A 20,472-nucleotide genomic window follows, 5' to 3' on the forward strand; every position below is an offset into this window, starting at 1 on the left:
GGTGACTTGTTTCTAGCTGAACTCTCTACATGGTGATTTGTTTCCAGCACATATTTCTACAGGGAGATTTGTTTGTAGCTGATCTCTCTATAGGGTAATTTGTTTCTAGCTGATATCTCTACAGGGTGACTTGTTTCCAGCTGATCTTTCTACAGAGTGATTTGTTTGTAGCTGATCTCACTACAGGGTGGCTTGTTCTAGCTGAACTCTCTACTGGGTGACTTGTTTCCAACACATATTTTTGCAGGGTGATTTTGTATGTAGCTGATCTCTATACGGGTTACTTGTTTCTAGCTGATCTCTCTTCAGGTGACTGCTCTATTAGGATGACTGCTCTATTAGAATATCTCGATCTCACACTTTCGTGTTATAACTCTGTGGCTTTAAGTCTGATACTTCTACACCATTGAAGAGCTTTTCTAAGATGATTACTCCATCTGTACAGCAATTTTCAAAGTGTTACTCCAAGCGATTTTTGTGGCAAGTAGTCGTTTGCTAATCTCGATTGCATAATTGTTACACACTGTTAGTCTTTTCATTGTATCTTTGTGGTTTTTAGCTAAATTTCTTTCAAACCGCAAAAGGTTTGAGGTTCAATAGTTAACCTATTCACGCATCGATTTTCAGCTTCTTCCCATAAGCGGTTTACCCTGTAGGCGTGACAACATATTGGTGTTATTTTTCGGGAATAATTGCTAACAACTCCTTCACTGTTTATCGCATTTCAGCCAAACTTGGTACCAAGATGCGCCTTTATACCCCCTTCTTTGTGCCAAATTTCAAGGCAATTGGATGTGGTGTTCGCATTTTATGGCAGTTTTTTTCAATATAGTTACAAGTAAATGAAAAAAACAAGATCAAAGTACATGTGATGGAAGCACTTGACCCTCAGATATTGCAAGGTCAAGTGCTCCAATAGTCACTGGGCTGCCACGATGAGACCTGGCTCCACGCAAGCAGGTTACAGCTGACCTCAGTAAAGAAAAACTGGTGGAGCATCTAGTCCAGGACACAACACTACTATAACTGTGGTCTCTTTTAGCAGCAAGCAGAGATGCCAACCTCAGAGGTGAAAGAGTCCATTTCAACATCCCTTACACGCTGCTCATACTTACGCTGTTTGTCACGCTCAAATCTTTTATATAGGGAAGAAACTGCTGTGTTTCGATAACTAGGAGTAGTGCAGGATTAAAACCTTACATCAAAGAAAGTCTTTTGATGATGGTTTCCCAAAATCCTTGCACACTGACATCCAGGTGTGCCTCATTCTCCACATTAGCTGTGGCAGTTTTTGGAAATGTGCAAAACGAGGAAGAAAAATAAGAAGCAAAAAAAAATCGAAGAAACTAAGCCAATTTTTGAAGTTGCATATCTCGGGAATGCTTGAAGCGATTTTGCTGAAATTTGGAATGTGGAGTACTGACGCTGGCGGGTGTGCATGTCTACAGCAAAAATCATTTCATTTCGTAAAGACAGCATGGAGGTTGGAGCTATGAATGCGTGAAAATCGCATTTTCTTTCTTCCTGTCATTATATACTCACGGTGTTTCATGCCGGCTTCTTGGGCCGCATGACACACTACTGTGTGTCTTGATCCTAGTCTCGTGTGGTCAGACCGCTTTTTTTCTCTTTTGTGTTGGGAACACAAAAGCAGTCTGGCTACATGAGACTATCATACAGTACAATAGTACTGCATAGTAGGGGTTGGTAAGAAATCATATGGTTTCGTGGATTTTCACACTTCAAAAAATGGCCTTGCAATAAGTTTTACCCAAAAAAACCACCTGGAATGCATTAGTACTGTTATAATGATGCTGTACCTTGGGAAAAACGAAGCAAAAAGTCAAATGTTTTGATGTACAGTGAATTTAAAAAAATTCAAAATTCACCTACATTTCGTTTGCCAGCCTGCCTGCTGTATAAAGACCCGGTAGCGCTAGGTGTACGGCTCCAGAAATTTAAGACAGTCAAGGTAATGACGTCGGATTCACGAATCTGTTGTTCTGATTACATTCTGTCCACTGTACCATGCTGTTTGCTTTCATCATTCATCTGCTTCTTCATTCTTCTCGAAGGATAATTAATAATTGTGGCGCTTAACAGCTGCGGCGCACGCCACAACCCAAACACGTGATTTTAACGAAGTGTGAATACATGCGCGTAAGATGAGGGTAAACAGGTGTAGTACCCTCTAGCATTTATTAACGCTGGGTAGTCGTTTTTGTGAGGTAGCTAGCTAATAATATCTTTGAGGGGCGATCTACTTCGGGATCCAGACTTCTAAAAGTGAGGGTTCCATTCTAATACAATGGTGGACTCTCCAGTGATGTTTTACTGTAAAATCATCAACATTTAGGCCATTAGAAATGCAGTTGAAGCCTTAAACAGTTGCTGTAATAGCTTTAAAAGACAAGACGATAACTATTTTTAGAGGGGCTTATTTATTTATTTATTTATTTTTTCAATTTATTTAAACAGGGAAGGTAGCATCAGCAAAGCTGTTTTTCAGCTACGCCCTGTATACAGCATACATGTATAAAACTACATACATTTACAAATTAATATTAACTACAATTATATTGTTCTAAATAGCTACTCCTGAATTGAAATAAAGTTGATGCGTGATACAAAGCAGCTGGCAGAGCGTTCCACAATATAGTACCTCTGTAATATAAGCTTCTTTTCCCATAATTAGTCCGTAGCTGTGGAACAAACAAGCGATGAGCATTTCTGCTGATACGTCCCGTAAGTATTGCATACGAAGGTAAAAGATAGCTGCTTCAAGTAATATTTATATTACGTGGAAAACAAAAAGAGTATTATAGCTATAGCTAGCTAGACAAAAAAGTAAACAAACTAGCTATTTAAAATATTAAAAAATTCAAAGGAAGTAGGGGTTGATATACACGCTACAAAAAGTAAGGAAACGAGCTAAAAGATGTTACAGCTGAAATGAGAAATGATCCAGCAGTAAAAAGTAAGGAAACAAGATTAGACGACTACTTGCTAAAATGAGACACACTTTAATGCCTACTTTTGGCTAGCATCTTGAAATGAGACCATCAAATTAGCCAAAAGTAGGGATTAAAGTGTGTCTCATTTTAGCAAGTAGTCGTCTAATCTTGTTTCCTTACTTTTACTGCTGGATCACTTCTTATTTCAGCTGTAACATTTTTAGCTTGTTTCCTTACTTTTTCTAGCGTGTATATCAACCCCTACTTCCTTTTGAAATTTAAAAATTTTTAAATAGCTAGTATACCAGTATATCCCTTGCATGCATGTATAGTAGTACATATCATGTGGTTTACAATGGAGGTCATTTAATCAGTAAAATTGTTAGCTATCACAACTACATGTTAAACTAACATCTCTGTTTTCCATCTATGTACAGATGTGTTGCAATGGAGTAAATCTTGTTCCTCACTAGTTTAATAGGACTGGTCCCATGACATTTGTAGCTCTTAACATTGCTAACAAAGCATACACAAGCAATTGTAGGGTAAGAACTACAGTCACAGTATTTCTGCTTGATCTTTTGAGATACATCATCCTCCTTAGTGTTGTTGACTTGATCAAGATGTGTACCAACAATAACAACTGGACACCTAGGAGCGTGTACCTATATATAGATATTTGCTTTACCTATACACTGCATGTGTTTCCTTAAATAAGTATATTTAACAATTATACTGCATACTGTATTATTATTTCTTATAAAATATAATACTAGACAGATGTTAAAGACAGATGCTAAAAGCATCATGGGACAAGCCTGACTAAGATTTTACATGATAGAAGTACATGTGAACTTACAATCTGTATACTATAGCAACTTAGTCAGACATATATTGTCAAGTGTCAATGTCATTCTGGATGAAAGTTCAAACACTTGTGTGTTCAATAGAAGGTGCAGCAAGAATGGTGCCTGGATCTCTGTGAACATGGAAGTCATGTGCTGTATTCTTCAGTGGGTAGCTAGTTAGTAATGTGAAACAATTGTGTTGTGTTTATAAAATGATCTAACTATTTTCATACACTGATCAGTATGGTTTTTAAAACATCAAATGTGCCAGAATGCAAGGAATCCTAATGGTTAGCTATTAAAGTACGTATACAGTAGGTTGGCAAACTCCAGGTATGGTAGGACATGATGTCACAATAATTACGTGACGTGTGTGTAATGTATATTCTTAGCATAGGGTCTAGTTCTAGAAAACTGTGAAGCTTAGCACTGGATTTATTGGCAGAAATGGTAATTCACTAGTGTAGAAATTGTTTCATGTGTTGAGCTTCACTGAGTTCCAGCAATTTTACGATAAACTTTACAACAGAGCGTTCTTTAGAATAAATTCTGATCTTATTTTCAGGTACCTGTGTTATTGTTCGCTGTATTCATAGTAAATGCAATCCACTTCGGTGTCTACAATGATGCCAGTAGTTAGTACATTAGTATTCTTTATCATTGGAATTCAATTATACATTTTGCAAAAATCATACGCATTATGACATCATGTCCTACCTTCCTTGGGCATACTCTTTGTACAGTGCTCTACTTAAAATAGTGCTCACCTTTCAACCAACCAAGTGTTAACTGCCATGCAAAGTGACTGCAACATATTTATAGCAAGTCTGTCAGCTTCCCTGTGTTTACACACTTGTCAGCTGCCAAGTTTGTTTGTGACAAATGGTTCATACCTGCTTTATTTGTGTAATGAAGAATATAATTATGTATCAGCCTTATATGGAGTGCCAGTAAACATGCTGATTATTGTTTGTGTGATGAAAGCATACATATTAGTTTTATTTATGGAGCTTATGCTGATTATTTTTCATGTGATTAGCACACGTACCAGCCTTATATGGAAGTATTCGTAAGTCATCTGTGTTTTCTTGTATATTGTCTGTGAATGTGAATGCGATGTGTATACCAAACTTGCTAGTGTGGAGCTCGCTCATGTTCCCCAGGCAAAACGATCCTGCAAGAGTATTTGCCAAGATCATGCAGGAAAATCTGGTCATGTCTTGTGCACTTGCAAGATTTCTTGCAAGAACTTGGCAGGACTCCTACAGGATCTTGCAGGATCATTGGCTCACCCCAATAATAAGTATAAAGAAAATTTATGATAAAAAGTAGCCGTGGTGTTTATACCTTAGTTCTAAAAATAGATGCAGTGACTATTTGAATTTGACCACAACTTGATGCTTGAAAATGATGTTGAAGCCCTTCATTTCAAAATCGATCATTGCACCACTTAAGTGCAGCTACTATTGAAGGTGCAGCTACTATTGAAGGTGTGGCATTTAACTAAGTAAATAATATGGTATTGTGGCTGTACAGCACATGTGCTGAAGATCTGAAGGACACTTAGTCCTACAGCCTGTTTAAAGTTGTTATAATAGATGTAATTACCAGATACATACCTTAATATTCCTTAGAAAATGACCCATTTCGTCATTTTTCACTTCATCATCGGTCAGATTAAACACAACCACATAAATTGCTTGCTTGGAATAGAAACAGTAGTCAAACATGTGGTTGTGTTTCTGTGCAGAAAAAAAATGGTAGTTATGCAATAGAAAATAGTCACAAGCATACTTGATTGGGAAAATCCCATATCTTAAAATTAATGACAGTGGCTGAAGTATCAGTGGGATATTCCCAATTACAGATGCTAACTTCATCCAGTGTAGTTGACTGTTTAGTGTTGTCCTTCCCAAATAACCTTCTCATGAGTGTAGTTTTACCTGTTGTGTTTCCACCCACTATCATCAAATTGACCACTCGATATGACACTGAGCTACAAAATGACAATCTTACAAACTGGCTTATATTAATTGTCTTTCACCTTTTAACTCTTGATTTCAGATATGAAAGGAGTCGTGTGGGAGAATTGTGGTAAACTTGTGGCAGATTCTTTAACTTAGGAAGATTATTTAAAGCTATATGCTTTAGAGTACCATAGAGTTGTGACAATTCTAAAGGCAGAGATTTCAGGAGTTTATTGTCATTTAAGATCAAATATTGAAGGTAAGTTTGTTTTCCTATGTTAGAATCCAAAGTGTGCAGTTGGTTACTGGATATATCCAAAGTTTTCAGCACTGGAAATTTTAATTTTAGTCTGTTAAAATTTAATTTTGTACTTTGTAGACTGAAGTTGCATAGGAAATTGTTATTTAGACATAAATACACCAACCCTTCAAGATTGCTATGATTTTTATGGTGACAATAAGAATTAATGGTTGGATCTTTAGTCTCGAAACATCTTAAAGAACATCCTTTGGCTGTCAACTGCTTTAGTTTTGGTGGCAAGAGGCAGACATACAAAACAGGAATGCAATTTCCAGATATATCTAGGTTTTGAAGATTAAAAACAACACAAGCTAATCCTTCAGGAAAACTAGTTAATTTATTGTTAGATAAGTTTAGTTTATGTAACCCTAGTTGATCAATAGTTACTTCACTGCTAGTTCTTCTCCTAGGAGTGTTATCATCAGATTGAGCCACTCTCTGTCCTGTAGATGTGAATGAAAATCGAATTGAGCAAGAAGTTTTCGGAAAGCAAATTTCTTTAATGCTATTATTGGAAACATTGAGGTCTTTCAAGACTGTCAACTTCCATATGTAATGTGGCAAAATGCTCAATTTATTATAGGAAATGTTGACTCTGTTAGCAGCAAAAGCATTCTGTGGCACTTGGTGTAGCTCATTGTGAGAGACATCTATTGTACTTAATTCAATGCTACACTCAGTGACTGGCTCTATTTCATAAATATAATTATTACGGGCATGCAAATATTTTAAGTTAGGGATTCTTAATACATCACATGGCAAGACCCTTAATTTGTTGGAACTAATGTTCAGCCTATGAAGTCTTTCACATTTCCAAATACTATCTACTGAAGAAGCCACAATATCTGCAACAGGAAGCTCAGTTAATTTGTTATCTGACACATCCAAACTATTAAGAACAGGATTCTAAAACAAAGCAAAAGGCAGTGAAGTCAAATTGCACCACTTCAGAGACGTTTTAGTAAATTGATATAGCGAGGCAATATTTGGCAGGACATACAGTTTTTTGCCATCATGATTTGCATTGCAAACATTGGAATTATTGTCAGTTACTAATAACATTTTAGCAATGTCATAGTAATGCAACAATACTGAAATTCGAATTGCCAAACCATCATCATCTTTGGCACCAGCATCAATCAACATTTCTGTCATCTCCATATTCCCCATTGCAGCAGACATTGCAAGGGGAGACATTTTAATGTTGCACAGTGTTTTGTGCTCTTCGAAGCTTCTGGTAGTGTCTATCACAAATAATTCACCATCATTATATTGATATAGAGTAGAATTCAACAGTGGAAATATGTCTGACTCATTCAAAGTTTTAACCACATTAGTCAGGCGTCGTAACATTAGTGACAATGAAAAAACAGATGGGTAAGCAGTTACTTCTACTGACAAAGGAATCTTATCTAACAAAATTTGAAGCAGTTCATGGTGGTTGTTCACTGCTGCACAGTGAATCACAGAGATTTGGGAAATACTATCAGAAGCGATGGCATACATAGATGGAACCCTTTGCTGCAGTTCACCAAACCGCAATGAATCAGTCATCATATCAATATGAGATATGTTACCACACTTTGTGGCAATGTACAGTGGAGAACGACCCATTGCATCAATAAACTGGATATTTGGTGTGTTTTTGTTTGACATCTCTTTAGTTATAAACGAAAGCCCTAAAAGGATAATTTCAAGAATTTTATCAGAAGCACCAAAAGCACAAGCAGTATGGATAGGATACCATCCTCTATATGGAAGTTTATCCTTCATCAGTAACAACTCAGGAAACTTATTAATCAGTTCAACTACTATATCATAGTGATTCCCTTCACAGGCAGCATGTAGGGGAGTCTCATGTGTAATTGTGTTAGCAGGAGGAACTTGATCTGTTTGTGATAACAGAAAAGTTACTCCATCAGTCCATCCTGCCTTACAGGCCCTACAACCATGAAAGTATATTACTTCATACTAAGACCAACAAATTAACTGCATTAATTAGTACCATGTAACAGTGTATATGCCAAAACAGCCAATTAAGTTTTTATGACCTTGGTTACCATTTACATCATTTCAGCCATTTTTTGGCTGTCATCTTTGATATGAAGATTTTAAATATAGTTTTTGAACTTGAAGGCCACATCTTTTCACAGCTTGGCTGTTGTGGCACAAATATGATTTATTTATACCCCACAGCAGCCTATAGTCAGCTTTTTGGCTCATGTACACACTGTTTTACAGGCACGATGATGATTATTGTAGACAGAAGTTATAGTTGCATTGTGCAGACTATTAAATTTTATTTATTTATTTTATTTATTTATTTACTAGAACCGGGTCATATACAACCAAGTACATACACCAATGTGACGACTCCCTGGTGAGGCTATGCATGACTAGGTGGTGAAGGCATGATCAAAATAATTATGATCCAAAATCAACTCAATATGACACAATAGTGACAGATGTAACACAATAGTGGCATCGTAAGTACATCTTTGGTGTGGCAATGGCACGGTGATGTTTATACAGTATATATGCATACAAAACATACAGGAGAGAGTTGTAGTATTGTATACAGTAAGTTATTGGCAACACTAAAGATGGAAATTATTCAGCTATGTAGCCATTATACAGCACAAGAGGTCACCGGTAGCTAAATGTGATTCATCAGTGGTGTGGCAATGGCACAGTGATGTGTACACACTATATGCATACACAACTTGCAGGAGATACACAATACTGCAGCAGTTAGAGTATGCAAGCCAGGTAGCCAGATAAAGGAAGACAGCCAAGCCAGCCAGAGCCTAGCAAGCCATGCGAAGGCAAAATGTACAATATTAAAACATACCATGCTCAAACATACATAGTTACATACTGCTATTAATCTTGTTCCTCATTTTGTGCAGCTGGCATGGCAAATTTCCTTGGTGTTGCAATTGGCATCAGGCGTGGCCACCTTAATTACCTGTTTTGCAGTGTGCATTATATGGAATAACATGGCTTTTCAGACACCAGCACAAAAACGAGTAAGTATTATATGATGTTTGTGCCTTCGTGGCTAGTGCATGTCTGTAGGCCTTGTAGTTTTCGCGCACATTAATTATTTCATGCATTATTTAAGATGTAATATTGACCGCATTTCTTATTATTCTTAGTACTTGGCTGTATAATTAAAGCTTTACAGCACAAGTGCTGAAGGTCTGTAGGACAACTGGTCCTACAGCCTGTTTAAAGATGTTATGTTTGAAAAGGTGCAGATGACTGGATCCAAACCTGTAGCCATCCGATTTACGCTGGAATGCTTACAGGAGTCTGCTGGGCAGTCAGGATAGTTTCTCCTTGTTAATTCCATGTATTTGTATCCATAGGAACTCTAGAGAGTGACTTATTATCTTAAAGTACCTCATGTGGAACCAAATGGACTGTTTTACAATTAAAAGTGACCCAGTCTGAGAAAACCTGTTTTATCGCCCATGTCAGCAGATTGGATTTTTCACCCAGAACACAAAGCTACATGAATAAACTATCTAATTTCACAATCAAAATCAGCTAGACTTGAGTGGTCTAGTTTTTCTGGCTGCTTTTCCCAAGTCCAGTGGCGAACCATACATGCAGTGTGGGGTCTTAATGGAGCTCTGGTCAGCTTGGAGATGGCTGTATGTGGCTGTACAGCTCTGTGGTGCTGAATAAATACCTCTGCTGTGAATTTCCTTTCATTTCAGCCAGTTTTGAGGCCTGAATGGCCCTAATTCATCCCTACGCCTTCCTTTTCAATTTTTTAAACAGCCTCTTGCCCTCCTTCTGGGCCCCTGCCTCCCTCCCCTTTTGGAGCTTACCTGATACAGTCAACCACGGTTTAAAAACTATCTAAAATGACAGGAAACTTAGTTGTTGGCTACTTGCACAGTGGAAGGTAAGGAACGTGTGAAAATTTGATACACATAGCTTCAACCATTGGCGAGCTACAACACACTAAATACTTAAAACCAGCGTTTCTCGACACTTTTAATAGGCGATAAAAACAGTTTTCCCAGACTGGGTCACAAATAGAGCAAACACTTTTTAGACTTCTAGAAGTTCTAGAACTTCCATTGGTAGATCTGAACACACAATAGCATGTCATGCAGCCAAGAAGGCCAGCATGCCTTACCATCTGTTTATTGACAAATGTGATTGCATAGTTGCATGTTCCTCTCTCTAAAGTATACAACTTTTGCATTACATTTGTCTGCCAGGTATGGTAGGCCACACAGCAAATTTGATCATATTCACTCCAAGATATGGGTGGCCAAAGTTTCGATTTTTCTTTTAAGGGGCCAAGATTCTTTTCACACACTTTGCAAGAATTGTTACAAAACGCAAACAAGTAACTTAATTGGTACAGATAAAGATTGAATTTGCATACTAAGTTTACTATGAATCCAATAAATATCCACATTGCCATAAATTTTATTCACATAAAAAGTTTGAACTTTTGCCATGGCTACATGGTAACCCTCTCTCCATCCATTCTATATCACTTGTTAAGGATCTAAAAATTCTATTAATATATAGAATGACTCGTGAATATCTTTGCTTCCATGGAGTACGTAATTAACTGACAGTTACAGTGGTTTATTGTAAATACCCTGGAAAAAAACTAAAATTTGAAATATGATTATGTCCTTCACCATTCTTTCTTTTGATGTGGTACGTGTGGGTTCACCAGACATAATTATGTTACAAAAACAAAAACAAGTATAAGGAAAAATAAGTTCGATTAGGGATCATAGAAATAAAAAGTAGTGAGGTAACTTACACTTGCAGATATACTATAATTATAATGTTTAATTCAGTAATGGCTATGAAGTAAAGTAACAATTGAACGTCTACTAGTGTATCTGCAGGTGTGAGTGACCTCCCTTGTTTCACTATTATTTTGTTTTATGATCCCTATAATCAAGCTTAAAATTCTTGTAGTTATTTGTTGTTTAAACAGGAGAAATGATCACCCAAAGTGCAAATTTAATCCGCACCTTAGCCATTATACTTCAATAATAAATTGTACTTCAGTTGATCTTTGCACTTTTTATTATAATGCTTCCTACTATATTGTAAAATTCAACTTGTAATTGTAATTCAAGAAGGTTTTAGTTATCATCACAAATTTTTCATAAATAGTTTCTCCAAAACTTCTGCTTACAATCTTTTGCCATTGAGTGAAAATTTACATTATACACTGAGTATATTACACCCTCATACCTATATAGAAGAGTTGTGCTGCCAAGATCTGTATATCCCAGCCTGTCATCAGGTACTTGATCAAAGATCTGTTTAAATTCATCCATAGGTCCATGTTCTTGAACCATTTCATGTAATCCTATAGGACAGATCAATATAATACGGAATTGAGTGCACTTATTTAGAAGAACATACTTTCAATTGATAGCAAATCGTCAATTTCACAATCTAAAAAACATATAATAATGTGGTGTAGAAAACATTAGCTACTTACTCTTGCATAGGTAGTCATGGGAAATTATATCATAAAGATAACCATCAACTGATCTTAAAATGTTTAGAGGGGTTTTACCATCATTATCTTTAATGCATAAATCACCTCCACGATTTAACAACAAGCATAAGATTTCATCTCGGTTTGGCATTTTCAAAGAGTGATGCAAAGCAGTCTAAAGAAAAAGAAATAGCAAAATATAGTGTGTCATTCCAGTGCTGTGTATCAAACTTTATTGGGGCAGAATTTAGTTCACCTAGAATCTAGAATTGAAGTAACTAATCTCATGAATTTGCATGCATTATTCTATATACTTCAGAATTCCCTGGGAAATATTTACATAAGGCTGCAACACTAGTCAGATGTAAGTTGAGCCCTTAGTAAGACAACCCTCTACAAAAGGCACTAATAATATTCTGTAAGCACCACTCTAATGGGATTGGAGGACTAAACTACAGCCCTTTGGATTCATTCTGTTTTGATGAGTGGCACACACACTTGTATTGCCATTTGCATTGTCTGACATAATTGGGCTTGTAATGAGAAAGGTAATTTTCTAATTAATTTTCAAAGTCTGCAAAGTGACTCAAAATGCTTCCTTCTGATTATTTGCTACAGCAGCTAAAATGTATTCAGACAAGTGTAACTCAATAATGGCTAATGCTATCAGGTTGATTACTTTGGTTAGATGTTGCGTTGACATGAAATATGCCTTTTAGCAAATGGTAAGCGGTATAATGCATAAATCGTGGACTTAATTTTGTCCTTCATATCTTTTCAATTCACAAAAGTGTCAATTTACAGTTATTGGCATTGTGTGTTGTTCAACATTTGTACTTTTATACCCCATATACCCCTAACAGTCAAAGCAATTGGAATGAATGCAGGTGCACTGCATGTGTTTATATTGGTCTCTAGCTATAATCGACAGTAACTAAACAAAACAGCAATTACGTATTTTTCTTGCAATGATTAGTACTGGAGAGATGCATTTGTCGTGCAGTTACAACTTAGCACCATTCTTTCCTTTGATGCAATACATACTACAGACGGGTTTAACAAGAAGGTGTGACACTATATTATATCATTTTTGCATAATGCAATTTGAATTTACGTAGGGCAAACAGATCAGGAAAATCAGTGTTGGGCAGAAATTTTCAAAGTGTTTCTGTGCACTGCAATACTGCATCAAGTAATCACTACCCGAAATACAAAACTTGTATGGATTTGCAGAAAAGAATGACGGGGTGACTTTTCTGTACAGGTAGTGAAATTTAAATTGCCTCCTAAAAAACTACTTTAGCACCTGAAAAGTAAAAGTAACTTGGTAGGTCGTTTTGATGGGTCTCTATGGTAACAGGATGATCATGTGATCCCACACAATACAACTCACCTAGTTAGACACAACTGATATTAATGGTTTTAGTTCTCAAACTACCCATTTTTATCGTTGCTTGATTGATAAGTTTCAGTTGAGATCGCATTTCTTTTGCCCTACAAAAATGGCTGGTAATTTGTGCCTGTGGTGCATTTTTGACCACACTTCTTTGTTAAATATGTCAATAAAATTTCATAAAATTTTGTAAGGAAAGGTAGAAATTTTATAAGCTAGTAGAATTATTGCAATTAGACAATGGTATACACAGTTTACTTTGATGTGTAGAAGTCTCTATGTATACACTTGTTTTACTGAGATGATGAAATACATACGTATCTATATAATGTTTACTATAAAGTGGTATGATAAAACGTAGCAACAATCATACATTCATATGCATGATTTGCACAAATTGTGCCAAATTTCTATATAGGCAGTCCTGAATTATGCAATGATTATTTATTTTGTTGTTGCCAATAGGCATTAGGCAATTAAATTTTAGCTTAGCAGTAAGTATCCATGCATTCAAATAAAACTGGAAATTAAGCCTGGTGCCATTGTAGCATGAATGTGATGTAGGCTAAGGTTTGAGCTTGATCCCAGCTTCTTTTGCTCTTGGTATACTTCTTAAATCACCCGTTTAATACACATTAAGTGAATGTTCTTACAAAGTCCATTGAAAGTAACATTTCATCCTCTATCTGATATATGTAACAGTTATGTTATGGGAACGAGTGCTTTGCCTGATATATACGCATGCGCCCGAGGGCCGAGAGCAAGTGCGTATATACAGGCAAAGCACAAGTGTCCGTGGTATAATATGTTCTACATTAGCATGCAGACTTACCTAATTGGCAAATCTCTAGTTGTTATTCCCTTCTCTTATATAGGGAACCAAGTAAGCTGTGATTGTGGGATTGAATTTTGACAAACAAGCTGTGATTGTGGGATTCAATTTTAATACATCAAACAGTAGTTTGATTTTACTTTTGCTAAAGTAATTTTAAGAGATTAGTGTTTATTATGTTTCTTTAAAGGGACAGTATCCCAAGCCATAGAAGTGCTAATTTCACATCCCGTAAAATATGTCCATGACGTGATAATTTGTTGCGTTTTATTGCATCACGTCATGAAATGGCGAACTTGTAGTGATTTTCTAATGGGATAATTGTAAACAAAGCTATGGTAATGGTATAAACTTGTACTGTTTTACTCGTAAGGTATATCCCCTGCAGTTCACATCGTTGTTTGGTAGTGAATAAAGACTGCTCCATAAAGCCTCACCCCAAGCGGATTGCAAACAGCCACTTCAGCCAGGCTCTAGCAGCTGGTACAAGCTTGTAATGTTATCACCATTGTTGCACTGACAAGAACTTGTAGTAAACAAGCCTGTTGAGGTAATTAAGAGTCTACAATGGGCTGGCGCTGTTGTTCTTGTGGCTACATTTCCAAGCGCTTCGTGCCGTTGCATTACCTTCAAGCATTCACACCGTTTACAATCTTCTACTTGGCTTAAATAACCTGTCTAGACATGTTGTTTCACAGCAAAATGATTCCAAGTCATTGTAGCAGGCTGTATGGAAGTGAGAATTGTTGTTCATTTCCAAAACCACAATTGCTCAGTAATTATGTAAAACAGCATCAAATGCTTGTCGCACTTGTATGGTTTCAGCACTTGTGTGGCTTGGCGTACTGTCCCTTTAATTACTACATTTACAAACGTAAAAAACAAACTACTGTTGATGTATTAAAATTGAATCCCACAATTACAGGTTTTTTTTGGCAAAATTCAATTCCACAATCACAGCTTGCTTGATTATAAGAGAAGAGGATAACAGTATAACATCAAAGAAATCTGATGATTTCTGGATATAGTGTGCACCCCTATTAGGTGTGCAATGTCTCAAGTTAACGAGATGTATGCACTGGTAGCAGTGTGCATATCTCGTTAAGGCAGTATGTAACGAGATATGTACCACTTTCACACCTCAGATCAAAGGAAAGCCAGTGCATATATATCACATATTGCACTGACTCAAAATGTTAATGAGATATACGCACTGCTACCAGTGCATATATCTCGTTAACTCAAGATATTGCACATATTATATAGTTATACAACGGCCACGAGTGCTCTGCCTGATATAAACGCACGAGCCTGAGGGCCGTTAGGCCCGAAGGCAAGTGCGTTTATACAGGCAGAGCACGAGTGCACGTTGTATAACTGTTATGTACCACTCACCTAATAGGTGGGGAGAGTCTCACAAGACAGCTGTAACACTTATAAAGGCCAGGTTTCTAACATCGATTGTGGGTAACCAAGCCGGACGTTGCGATGACGTTCCCCCAGCAGTACCGCAGCCACCTGAGATATTGAAAGCTAGTACGCTATGGGTTATATCACTAACCTGCATTCGCTGTTCGACTCTCATCATGTACTGCTCAGCATGCCAGCATGCCATATAGACTAAGCACCAGACTAATCGCCATAGTGATTCTCTCGAGCGAAAAAAAGCAGCTAAATAGACGGTTTAAGTAAACAAAACCTAACTAATAAACGATACTAGTCTAATTCTTTACTATTCACACTGGCTAAACTCGAATCTGGTGGCATGACAAAACTGGTTACCACAATCGAACGTAAAGGTTAGTATTATTTAGAATATATTTGTTTTATTGAGTCATTGTTGAAGTGGACTACAGTTTAATCTGAGCTAAGATGGCACCAGACTAGTAAGGTGTGTAAGTACGTTTATATATATGTAGACTAGAGTTGTGGCCACCCGTGTTGGCTTTTTCGATCGCCATTGGCTGCTTGTAAACATTATACGTATTGGTGACGTTATGGCCCACAATCGACCTTTACATGTCAGGCTATAAAAGAATTCGAGTGATCTGTGAAGTGTCTTTCCACCTATTAGGTGAGGTGTCGTAGTGGTCTTCGCCACCGGCACTTGTGCTATGCTGCACAAAACCGCAGCCAGTGCAATATCTGTATATTGCACTGCGGTCGGTGCATTATAACTTATGCACTCGTTGTGGTCTACAAAACCGCAACCAGTGCATTATAAGTTATAATGCACTCGCTGCGGTCTGCAGCAGTGCAATATACAAATTATGGCACTGGCGGTGCCTTTGAACTTCCCACGCAGAGTGGTACATATCTTGTTAACCCATTCCATGAAATCCTCAGATTTCTTTGATGTCCTTTGCTATCTCTTTGTGCCATTATATAGTCACACATGTTAAGATTGATTGTGGGATTAGGTTTATTTGTAATTTCTCAAAAGCATGTTGAACAATTTCTCTGACTGAAATGGAGCTGTTTTTAATGCAGGTGAGCTCTGTTTTGGTAAGTTCTAGACACCTGTCTAAATGTTATACAATGTTTGCTAAGTAAATTGAGCCATTAGAGGTGAAGTGGCATTCATGCGTGACTGTAATTTTATTCGTGGATACAATTTATTCACGATTATTATAGTAATTACCTGGAAGTACTTACAACAGCATTAAACCATCATTATAAGTTGCGCTTCGACTCGTTACACACCGCGTGCTAAATAGATTGAACCATTGGTGGTGAAGTGGTATTCATGCACGACTGTAATGGCTATCAATTATTATAGTGAATACCTGGGAGTACTTCTACCAGCGTTAAACTATCATTTTCGAGTTGCGTTTCGATGTCCTGTGTCTCCTTGCTCACTGTATAAACCCACAATCAAACTTTTCGTATGCTTGTGTCATTGTGTGTACGTTTGAACTCTTAGCACAGAAATGCTTTGTCGTTATTCTTGCGTTGTTTGCAGTGTCCACTATTGAAATTCACAAATCCCAATATAAATACACTCATGAAGCATGCCAGCGATTTTTCACGCGTGTAGGTGATTAACCCACGTGGCACATATTAGATATACCACGGGCACTTGTGCTTTGCCTGATATATACGCACTTGCACTCGGGCTAACGCCCTTGTGCTCGTGCGTATATACGTATCAGGCAAAGCACTCGTGCCCGTGGTATAACTATTACATGTACCACTTTCACACCTCAGATCAAAGGAAAATCAGTGCACATATATCATTGGCTCAAAATGTTAACGAGATATATGCACTGGTACAGTGTGTATTTAATAGTTATACCATGGCTCCGGGTGTATATGTCAGCAAAATCCCAAGTAGCCGTGGTATAAGTGATATATATCACTTGGGGCGTACTCACCTAATAGGTGAAAGAACTAACGAGAACTCATCCCGTTTGTTTTATACAGTAGTATCTGAAAATCGATCGTGGTTTTAAAAGCGCGGGCTAATAGCCATCAAAATGTTGTCCATACATTAAAACGTCATTAATACGTTACTGTGCTTCAACACGCTATGTTAGAAAACTTGCGATTGTGGGATTGAGTTTATATTGTTATCATTTTTGTACTAAGTTAAGCCAACTAACTTCGTTATTGGGACAGTGAGTAAGTTATTATATTAAGTTAAATACTTAGGACTGTAGGTTACTAACCTATTTCAGCATAGTAGTAGTAGTTTTTCCGTTCTGTGGTCTGTTCAAAGGCTGATACGCGGTGGGTAGAAATACGCATCCACGATAGCCCAAACAATTATTTTGTGCCTTCATTATCCTTTTCTAACAGCCAACTAGTCCATCTTAGAGAATATACTCAGTTTAGCAACCACTACAAAATCGAGTCCCACAATGCAAAGCTCTATGTCGCTCACTATAACGAGTCAAAGCATATCGTTTCTTTGAACTGGCTGGGCATCAAAGTCATTGGCAAACCGCTTTCCCATAATATTGCCCGGGCAATATGCGAGTTAAACACCGAGCGGCGCTTTTGAACGCCCATGCTAAAGTGGTATATATCTCATTAAGGCAGTGCGTATATCTCGTTAACTCAAGACATTACACAACTAAGAGGAGTGCACACTATATCCAGAAATCATTAGATTTCTTTGATGTTATACTGCTATCTCTCTTCTCTTATATAGGGAATCAAACAAGCTGTGATTGGGGATTCAATTTTAATACATTAACAGTAGTTTACTTTTTACTTTTGTAAATGTAGTAATTAAAGTAACATAATTAACACTAGTCTCTTAAAATTACTATATTAGCAAAAATCAAATCAAACTACTGTTTGATGTATTAAAAATTGAATCCCATAATCACAGTTTGTTTGGCAAAATTCAATCCCACAATCACAGCTTACTTGGTTCCCTATAAGAGAAGGGTATAGCAACTAAAGATTTTGCCAACTAGGTGAGTCTGCATGCTAAAGTAGAACATATTAGTTATACCACGGGCAAGAGTGCTTTGCCTGATATATATGCACAAGCACTAGGGCGGCCCGAGTGCGAGCGTGTACATACAGGCAAAGCACATGGTATAACCATTACATGTATCATGAACCACAATAGTGGGTTCATAATAGGGACTGCCCATGTTTTTTGCAAAAACTCTAATAGAACGCACGCATAAAAACTACCTTGGAAAGCATCCTCCAACTCAAAACCATCCTCTGGTGGTTATTTACACTTAGTATTGGTCCACTAGTAAGTATCAAGTGAAAAGGAAACAGTATGTGTATTTCAGACAAAACTGAAATTTGCCATTTTGTTCATATTATCATTATTCATAATATTATTTTGTTTCACTCAAGTGCAGCAGAAGTTATCCACTTTTTTGTGCTAAAAAACTATATAGCCATGCTTACCGAGTCCTTCTTCATGTCCATGACCTATTTTTGATTTCGTTTTCGGATGGAAACAGTCTAAACCGGGCCGTTTCTTCCTTGCCAAACGCTCGAGAAGCCATACAAGATGGTGCTCAGAGTTAAGTTTTTTGGTGTGTGCTACTTGTGGCTAATAGAATCTGTCTTCGTATAGGCCAGGAAGCTTAATCTGGGCTGATGATTTTGTTGCAAGGTGCGCCGTGATTATATTGTACGTGGGCGGGTTATCCAGATTAAATACTCTAATAGAGCAGTCATGTAAATACTCTAATAATGCAGTCAAGTGTATAACAACAATCCTTACACTGAATTTGACAGCTATTAAAGGTACCAGTAATGTAAATTGTAGCTCATATTGGGACACGCTCAGTCTGTATACACATTGCAACTTGATAAGTTTCATGTTTGTACTGAAACGTTAACAGCATTACTATGCAGAATGCAAAATTACACTATTCACCACAGTTTTCATTATCAATCAAAGAAATCCATGTTAATTTGTACACATGATATTGTAGTCAATAGAGTGAGAAGATATTACTGAGGAGATGATGTGTTCCAACAACTTGCAGCAAATACTAGTCAATGATATAGGTCTATAGTTCGATGGATTAGTACGCGGGCCTTTCTTGTATACTGGTGTTACATATGCCCTATTCTAGTCTGAAGGGAGTTCACTCTGATGTATAATGCAGTCAAGTGTATAACAACAATCCTTGCACTGAATTTGACAGCTATTAAAGACACCAGTAATGTACATTGTAGGAGACTCTCAGTCTGTATGCACATTGCAATTTGATCATTTTCATGTGTGTACTGAAATGTTGACGGTGTTACTATGCAGAATGCAAAATTACACAATTCACAACAGTCTTCTTCATAATCCATTACTGAATTAATAAAAAGTACACAAACTAGAAATTGGAAAATTTAAAATAGGAATAGGGATCGCTGAAAAAAGCCACAAAACAAGAAGGGATCGCTGGGGTGGTAATGTAAACCACAAATCCTATTTTGACTCTCTGTCGGTGGTAATGTAAACCACAAATCCCTATTTTGACTCTCTGTCGGTGGTAATGCAAACCACAAATCCCTATTTTGACTCACCTCAAACTGACAGAGCATGTAAGTAAAGATTTATGACAGAGTCAAAATAGGGATTTGTGGTTTACATTACCACCCCAGCGATGCCTTCTTGTTTTGTGGCTTTTTTCAGCGATCCCCATTCCTATTTTAAATTTTCCAATTTTTTATTCATCTAGTATATATCTATTAGCTAAGAATTTAGTCTATATACTATGAAGCTTAGTCTCAACCTAATATGGTGTATTTCTTCAAGATCAATATTATTTATTATGATGACACATGTCACTATTGCAAGAAACTGGGTCACTTCTCCAGAGTCTGCCATTCCAAACCCATACAATCTCATCCACCGCTGCCCTATATCTCTACTCTTCAATCTACTCAGCCCGATAGCTCCTTGTCCTTTGAAGGTCTTTCTGGTTTCTGCCGCATAGTGGATGACATTGCTATCTATGACGGTGATGTCACACAACATGCTTCACATGTCCGAGAATTTCTACAAAGATGTGCTGAGAAAAAGATCACCCTGAACCTAGACAAGTGCAAGTTTTGTGAGTCCTCAGTTACCTTCGCAGGATTCCAGCTCTCTGCTACAGGATACCAAGTAGACCACACTATTATAGATGCCATCTCAAAATTTCCAACTCCAGCCAATCATACAGATCTCCGATCCTTCTTTGGTTTAGTTAATCAACTAT

The 20,472-nt window shown here is 37.2% G+C and overlaps 2 protein-coding genes across 3 annotated transcripts in view; both read right to left on the reverse strand.

The window, feature by feature from the left end:
• LOC136251724 (leucine-rich repeat serine/threonine-protein kinase 1-like) overlaps nucleotides 1-6,976 on the reverse strand; it is a gene marked incomplete at its 5' end in the record, with an annotated part of 21,572 nt that extends 14,596 nt beyond the window's left edge. Inside the window, 4 exons of the mRNA XM_066044153.1 lie at nucleotides 3,367-3,619; nucleotides 5,422-5,544; nucleotides 5,597-5,798; nucleotides 5,847-6,976. Of these exons, the coding sequence (XP_065900225.1) occupies nucleotides 3,367-3,619; nucleotides 5,422-5,544; nucleotides 5,597-5,798; nucleotides 5,847-6,976 (1,708 nt within the window). The remainder of the gene's footprint in view (nucleotides 1-3,366; nucleotides 3,620-5,421; nucleotides 5,545-5,596; nucleotides 5,799-5,846) is intronic.
• The window catches only part of LOC136248995 (ankyrin repeat and SOCS box protein 2-like), a 21,258-nt gene continuing 7,628 nt past the window's right edge, over nucleotides 6,843-20,472 (reverse strand). The window contains exons 1-5 of one of the 2 annotated variants that reach the window (XM_066040874.1): nucleotides 17,461-17,694; nucleotides 11,568-11,742; nucleotides 11,489-11,521; nucleotides 11,315-11,432; nucleotides 6,843-8,012 (exon numbers count right to left, since the gene is read on the reverse strand). In XM_066040874.1, the coding sequence (XP_065896946.1) occupies nucleotides 6,977-8,012; nucleotides 11,315-11,432; nucleotides 11,489-11,521; nucleotides 11,568-11,718 (1,338 nt within the window). In that variant the 5' untranslated portion in view covers nucleotides 11,719-11,742; nucleotides 17,461-17,694 and the 3' untranslated portion in view covers nucleotides 6,843-6,976. Of the gene's footprint in view, nucleotides 8,013-11,314; nucleotides 11,433-11,488; nucleotides 11,522-11,567; nucleotides 11,743-17,460; nucleotides 17,695-20,472 lie in introns of those variants that run through there. The other variant, XM_066040873.1, reaches the window with a different exon arrangement.

Source organism: Dysidea avara, chromosome 3, assembly GCF_963678975.1.
Source record: "Dysidea avara chromosome 3, odDysAvar1.4, whole genome shotgun sequence".
Classification (NCBI taxonomy): domain Eukaryota; kingdom Metazoa; phylum Porifera; class Demospongiae; order Dictyoceratida; family Dysideidae; genus Dysidea; species Dysidea avara.